Genomic DNA, 7620 nt, shown 5'->3' with positions numbered 1-7620 from the left:
TCCCCTTATGCTTCCTCTGTTTATTCTATCATGCAGTCGAGTTACAGAACAAGAATTTGTGTTCACTGCCCAACAAATGAATACGGAGCACATCTCATACAAGGTAATTGAATCATTCGGATTGTTGTCTATTTGTTTCGCTCAAAATCCGAATAAATTTTGAAGTTGTCTTTTATATAAGAAAAAACTTTCATTGGACAATGAACGGCATTGTGGCAGCGTGCTCCAGATTCAGTGCTGTTTGTAAATTGGTGGTCTGCATTGGTGAACACTATGCATGATTTCCTGAATCAAATGCTATCTAAGGCTCTGCGCAAGAAAAAAAATACTGCTATCTATGGCTGTCTTATACACTCTGACTATTTTCAGTAACAATGCAAGCGCAGCAGGAGTCACCACCGGATAAGCAATTGAAGGAAAAATTTCAATGTTCAGAGTGCCATAATGAATCAGGACAACGATATCAGCCCATGTTATGTACAGAACCACCAATAGAATCGACAGTTTGTAAACCACAATTCACTATCTAACAACCGTGCCAACCTTGGAACAGCACATATACTTAAATAAGACCTTTTTTTATAAGATTTGTGGTCAATTGGGGTGTTTAGGGAGGGGGATTGCCAGTTTTGGGTGAGATGCATTAGGTGCCCGTGGTGGAGTGAGAGGCCGCCGCCTGAGGTGGAGAAGGAGGGGGCGAGCGGCGAGGCCATCAATCATTTGAGGAAGCCACCTACTTGATACGGGTTCGCTCGGGATCGGGCGCGTCCTGTCCTCCATCGTGGCGCACGAGGCGGCGGGGCAGGGGACTCCGGCGGCTGGGAGAGAAAGGAAAGGGATGCCCTGAGCCGACTCGGCTGCGTGGGCCTCGTCTCGTCAAGGAGCCGGGATCGCATGTAGTTTGGAGCCGAGCGTTTGTTTCCGAGCCGAGAGAAGCCACGAAGGGAGCGGAGGAGCAGATATCGTCAGATGGGGAGGTGGGACACGTGGGAGCATCTGGGAGAGGGTATGCACAAGATTGAGTTTACAAACGATAACGGGGACCTCAGGCCCTGTTTGGTTCATAAGTCCTAGGACTTTTTTTAGTCCCAACTTACAAGTCACAAGTCTCTAAAAAGTCCCTACTTGTTTGGTTCCTGGGACTTATAAGTCCCTATAAGACCACATTACAACTATAAGTCCATATAAGACTTTTCTTGAGAGTCTTATTTCATAAGTCTCAAATGCCCACTTTAAGTCCCTATAAGTCTCTCCTGTTTGGTTTAGATGGGACTTATAGGGACTTTTTTAAGTCCCTAAACCAATAAGTCCCTGAAAACAAACACCCTCTCAATACCATTAGTCTTGAGCTGAGTAATAAGGTACCAAGGTCTGTCCAACCAGCAAACACTTTGAATGATTGCCAGGCAGAAATTTCTGCGATCACGCAACAACATATCTTGTGCTAAATCTAGCTTTCCAGCTAGCTAGTTTGTGATTTGGTGAGAAGAAGTTGCATGGTAGCTATAGGCTATAGCTGCTGGGACTTAACCCGAGGTCGGCATCCGCTTTCCACCACTGCTGCAGCTCGTGCGCGTGGAACCGCCGGTGGAGCCAGTTGACGTCCTTGTCCATGCTTGAGTTCCTCCACAGCGTCGCCGACGGCAGAAGGTGCGGCAGCTCCTTCTCCTTGGAACGCACGAACGAGTAGAGCATGTCACGGTACGAAAGCTTTACGGCGGACCCGGCGAGACCGTGGAAGCTCTTATCGAGCTGCCTCCGCTGCTCGAAGTGGTCGATAAAGCCCTGGCACACGATGTCCTTGTCATGGACGTACAGACTGGGTACCCACGGCGACAGCTTCTGGAAGACCTCCTCCATGTGCCTCCGGTGGGGACTCAGGACCAGCCCGAGACCAGCCTTCAGGAGGTTGTTGGCGTCATGCAGCTTCGTCTTCACCGGCTCCGACAGGAGCAGCTTGTTGATCACCGGAGCCAGCGACACCTGAGGCGGGTTGAAGAGGAAGGTCGGCAGGTTGCGCCCTTGCTTGCTGTCCAGCATCATAGCCCGCCCCACGTCTAGTGCCACCGAGGCGCCGAGAGAGTGCCCCGTGAGCCAGACGTCGGAGTCGGCGGGCAGGTCCGGTCCTGAGATTTTGGGGGCCCGGGGCGAACTAAAAATTGGGGACCCTTAATATATATACACTCATTGTAATATATGTATATTTATGTATATTTTTTTCTCAAAAATGTATATATAAATTATTACCAGTAACACTTAAATGCATCCAAAATTAGTATATGCATGAAATAATTTATACATATTACCTTGAAATTTCTTCTAACATTCCTCGATGCAAAGTCACATATGATGGGGTCGATGTTAATCCCATCCAATAATTTCTTCTCGATGCATAATGTAGCCAAGCCATTTAATCTCTTTTGAGTTATTGTTGACCTCAAATAATTCTTCAATAATTTAACTTTGAAAAGCTTCTTTCGGCCGATGCGACCGTCACAAGCACAGTAAGTAAGATGTGATAGACAATGGAGATATTGGGATAACAATCAACTTCTCTGGCATGCCCGAAAATCTCCATAGCAGACATTACACCATCTGACAAAGTGAATCTTATAATCATCAATTCAAAAATAAGATTGTTTTTTTTAGGGAAAAAGCAGGTGTACTGCTATTGCATTCAGAAATAAGATTGTATACCTCAACATTAGATGAACCATTAAGAGAAAGTTTCTGCAAATTTTATGCAACATTCTTCAAGTTCATTGTCACTTAATGACATCAGGTTGCCCGATAAAAATCAGAATATATCTTTAAACACCATGAATTATTTGAATCTATCATTCAAATAAGTGATCGCCGTATCAGTCAAAAACATTAAAATATTTCCTCTTACTGGAGGACGTCATAATAACACACACAATGCTGAAAACAAAACAATTTGTTCTATCAGTTATTGAACAGTGCCGGCTATGCATCAAAGGAATTTTTTTTTGTATCAATATTATATGAATATATCGCAATACCTGACGGAGTGCTGATCAAACTTCAGTGCGTGTGTGTATACAGTACACAGGGGGTCTGCACAGCGCCTAGAGTCTACAGACGATTGAGGGAGAACAATTGAGCAAATGCCAAACAGGGCCCGGAATTGAAATCAGGGGCGAACATACACAAATTAGGAAGGATATTACCATGGGGTTGGGGGCGGCGAGGCGGCCAGGCGGGAGTGCGTGCGTGTGTGCACGGCGGCGTCGGCGGCCTGCAGCTAGGCTGGGACCCGGGAATCGTTGCGTGATCGACCCTACCTGATGAAATGGTCGAACAGAATAGGAAGGAAATCACCCGTGCAGCTAATTGATCGCTCTTTTTTTTACGTTAAAGGAAATTCCGCTGATCTCTCTATCAAACACTCGATCGTTGGGATCGGGAGATCGAGCTGCTGCTCCCTAGCGCGCGTCTGCCTAGTATGGGCCATAGGCCTATAGCCTAACTATCGGGGGGGCCCCTGGATTTTGGGGGCCCGGGGCGGCCGCCCCCCCCTGCCCCTCCCCAGGGCCGGCCCTGTCGGCGGGGATGGTGGCGAGGAGGCTCTCCACCCCGAGGCGCGCGCGCTTGCAGCGCTTTGAGTCGGGCAGCGTGTTGAAGATGACCTTGAAGTCGAGGCAGAAGTCATGCACCGCCTTGGGATGCAGCGGCATGGTTCCTCGGAAGGCGACGATGTAGCGCGGAGCGGATGGGTGGCGAGGAGCCGGGGCCACGTGCTCAAAGATGGCGCCGAAGATGAATTGATCACGCCTATGCATGAACGAGCGGTCTGTGAGCACGTCCACCAGGTCGAAGTGGAAGCTCTTCCACCACGCCGGCGCCAGCGCTTTCGGCTCTATCCTGCACAGTGTCCTGTCGTTCTCGAGCACGTACGTCCCTTTGACAAGGCAGGCGGCGATGCAGCGCCGGTGCTCCTCCCTGTCCCTGTGAGCATACACACACGATATATATGGATCAGTTTGATTGATTACGACTCATAAAATGATGAGTTCTGTATGTAACTAAAACATGCTACCTCTGCCCTGATATACTAGTCTATGGTATTTTAGGTCATATTTTGATCATGATTTTAACTAATAATATTAAATTATATATAGAAAAAATAATATCATTAAGAAATATGTTCGAATAAAGATCCAATAGTATGATTTCTGATTAAATGCATTAATGTGGTCAAACTTTAACAAAAATACGATGAACACTAATGATCCTAGACGGAGGTAGTACCAGTCGATCCTAGTTCCCGGAGAAATCATACGCATCGGCACGGAGACATCGAAGCGGTCGGCGTCGGCGGGGTGAACGTGTGAAGCCATTGGTCAATGCTCCGCTCTGGATCTGGATCGAGCTAGCTAGCTAGCTAGACGAATTAAGCACAAGGTAGCTTACAAGTTGAGCTTGCTTTTGCTTTTTGTTCTCTTGCTGCGTAAACTTGCTACAACAAGACGCACATATATAGGTGGGCTTGAACTCCTAGTAGTAGTTTACGAGTAGTGGAACCTGCTAATGATGCTTCCCGCAATGGTTTAGTTATGTCCACTTGGTTTAATAAAATTAACCATCGACTTTTCTCCGCAAAAAGAAAAACATCGGCTTAATTCAGTCCAATCGAGGTCCACCGCATATGGACCCAGTCGAGTGGTACGTAGGACGTACCCGTTGCAATTGTATAACACCATACGCGCACGAGATAACACCCCTTGCAATTGTTTAACACCATACGCGCACGAGAGATAACGTCAATACGAGACCCGGTCGAGTGCATGTGTTTGGTTAATTGACTCTGCTCTGTGCTCTCAAAGACTTTCAGGCCCCCGATACTCGGCCGGCCGACCCGATCAAATGGCTGGCGCACTCGCACAGACTCACGTTGGTCACTCAAGCTTTATTAAGGTTCCATATGTTCATTAGATTTTTCTAAAAAACACGCTATAGAATAATCCAAGACGCGTAGCACAAGACACGATACCGAGATTTGTTAATGAGGTTCATCGATATGGCTACATCTCGAGGGCCTGACTACAGATGCTCCTTCCCGTGACACCATCACAATATCGCATACCAGTCACCCGGGCACCGGCAGACGCCGCCGGCTCCCCTGCAAGCCTATGCTATTATGTTGGCATATGTTACATCATTGTCTACCCCTGCATTATATAAGAGGTTTATAATACAAGTGTCCTAATAGAACAATACATCATACCCTGTCTATACACTGTACGACTCCAAGTCCAACTGTTACCTACCTTGTACAAATATATTCGACACAATTCTAACAAACTTCATCTCGGCGAATATTCTCCACCACCTTTTATGTTGAATCTTCATGTATATTGGATTTGAGATTAGACCATGCACACCGCTGCTACTCACAGACTCCATGTGACTCCATCTGCAACTATAGTCCCTTCTCGTCTTCTTCACAGTCAACATTCCAGGAAAATTAAGTTACTCCTTTACTCTAGATTACGCTCCCAACTTCCAGAATATCCATTCAACGCCATCACATACTGATCGTGAAAATAAACAACTCACATATTGGACGCATATAAGAGTTACTCGAACTCAACATCCTCGCCCGTCTTGACTGTTTGTCTCAAATACCCAAACCCACATATGGCTCCCTTGGTTGGGACCAAGCATCATCATCTTCGTCACCATGTGCACTACCGCCAAGAGCACCTACTCTGAGTTCAATCTCGGTAGGTCCAGTAGCAGCTCTCCAAGTGTCTATGTCAGTTAGAGTATGACTCTTTGACTGCACAAAAACAATTGGTTCAACGGGCGATAGTAGGGACAGATGACACCCCTACAACACGACCACCATATATAGAAATCCTTCGAGGATCCGGTTGTGTGAAACAAAAAGGCGGCACATAATCTCCACCGTCGACAAGGAGAGCTTCCGATGTTTCATCGTGTGGCGGCTCATTGAGACTGCGAGTTACCTCATTTAGGTCAGGATGCAGCTTGTTGAGATCAGTCATTTTTTCTCCACCTGCATATATAACAGAGGAAGGAGAACAAACACACCAATCAGCACTAGGGGAGCTACAGCCAAGCCAAATGGGACATGGCCCGCCCAAACCTTAGCTAAAACAATGAGGGATTAAGACCAGACTGGATCATGAGAGAACAAGTAGTGGGCTTTGCTTTGTAGTGGCTCACCCAGGTTTAGTATTGTAGCTCAGTTGCTACCAAAAAGTAGCGAGTTTGCAACTAATAAAACGGAAACAAATTTCAAAGCACTTGTTATTATGTATACCTACTAATAAAGTATGGAGCGCTTATGCCCGTCCGTCGTCATATGTTCTACAAAAAAGCCACTGATTTTTTCTTCGAATAACCCACGGACCAACATCAAGTGCCCTTTCTCTATTGGGCTTTGGCCCAACTGCGGCAGCCGCTATCACGCGCGCCTGGGCGCCATTTAGTATTCAGTGTTCAGCTGCAGTAGGCCCAGTTCGCTACGTTTTCAGCCTGTTATGTCCCTGACTTTTTTATTTACATAGAATATGTTAAACATGATTATACTATAACTTTGCAACCGTAAATCGGATTAAAATAATTTGTATATGTAATTTGGTCAAAAAAATGTGTAGTTTTCAATTATGCTATTGTTTGTTCCTGTTAACCACTTTAAAGTTCAGTTCAGGCCATAAAATCGATTATCCTAATTAATTATTATGGTGTATTTTGGGAAATGCTAACACATAATATAACTTTTATATCATCTTTATATGTATGAAATATGTTATGAGGGACTATATGGATCGGAGGGAGTATGAATGATCGATTTCAAGAGAGCAGCGATATGGCTCGTACTTGCATATAGTATCATTATCTGGACCGTTGGATGGGCCTCTTTAAGGAGGCCTCTACACAGGTTACATCGAAATAACTTTTACAATTTGATTCACAATTATGGGTTCAAAAATCCTCCTCGTGTGCACCTGCTTCGTCCAAGAGAAAGTGATGGAGGGACAAACTCATGGGGACCAGAGAATAAACATATTATGGCCGAAGTAGAGAAGAACACTGAGTTACTTCACCGAGCTCTTCGAGAGATTCAAAGCTTGAAGGAGGTACTCGTGAATTTATTGGAGAATAAGGCAACACCACCATCATCATCATCTTCACCACCAAAGGAGATTTGAGTATATATCAGGTATGGCCACTGCCCTTGGCTTGTGCCAAGCTTGGGGGAGGTACCCCGGTATCATATCATCACCACTTTCTTTGCCTTTATCTATTTTAGTCCAATCTTTAGTTATCCTATGATTTAGTTAAATAAAAGTTTAGTTTGATCTATCTTCAAGTGCTTGCTTAGTGATCTTTTCTTTCTATGTAATCGTGTGCGAGATATATAATAATGAGCAGTTTGAGTTTTGTTTCTTTACTTTTTTGTTTCAATAAAAGGAAAATAAAATGAAAAATATCATATGCTAGTCTTATGGTAAGTAATGACATCACATAAGGAAAAGTATAAGTAATAAAATTATTGAAGATTGACAAACATAGCATTGGTCAATGATGCAATTCATGACAGAATTAATAAGGAGGAAGAGAAGATTC

General features: G+C 45.0%; 1 protein-coding gene across 1 annotated transcript; it reads right to left on the bottom strand.

The window, feature by feature from the left end:
- Positions 1 to 1503: 1503 nt before the first annotated feature.
- On the bottom strand, positions 1504 to 4361 carry LOC123067725 (GDSL esterase/lipase At4g10955-like). Its single transcript, XM_044490397.1, has 3 exons — positions 4273 to 4361; positions 3586 to 3969; positions 1504 to 2119 (listed from the first exon to the last, which is right to left on the bottom strand). The coding sequence occupies exons 1-3, from the start codon at positions 4359 to 4361 to the stop codon at positions 1504 to 1506; spliced, it is 1089 nt and encodes a 362-aa protein (XP_044346332.1).
- Positions 4362 to 7620: the final 3259 nt, after the last annotated feature.

This window comes from Triticum aestivum, chromosome 3B (genome assembly GCF_018294505.1).
Source record: "Triticum aestivum cultivar Chinese Spring chromosome 3B, IWGSC CS RefSeq v2.1, whole genome shotgun sequence".
In the NCBI taxonomy this organism is placed as follows: domain Eukaryota; kingdom Viridiplantae; phylum Streptophyta; class Magnoliopsida; order Poales; family Poaceae; genus Triticum; species Triticum aestivum.
This window is presented reverse-complemented; position numbering and strand designations above follow the sequence as displayed.

Bases quoted from the DNA above. Each gene is read 5' to 3' on its own strand.
- LOC123067725 (XM_044490397.1), bottom strand. From the start codon at position 4,361: ATGGCTTCACACGTTCACCCCGCCGACGCCGACCGCTTCGATGTCTCC. The intron at 3,970-4,272 runs GTACTACCTCCG...GTATGCTCACAG, and splicing joins CCGGGAACTAGGATCGACTG to GGACAGGGAGGAGCACCGGC. The intron at 2,120-3,585 runs CCTCGCCACCAT...CTCAGGACCGGA, and splicing joins CGCCTCGGGGTGGAGAGCCT to CCTGCCCGCCGACTCCGACG.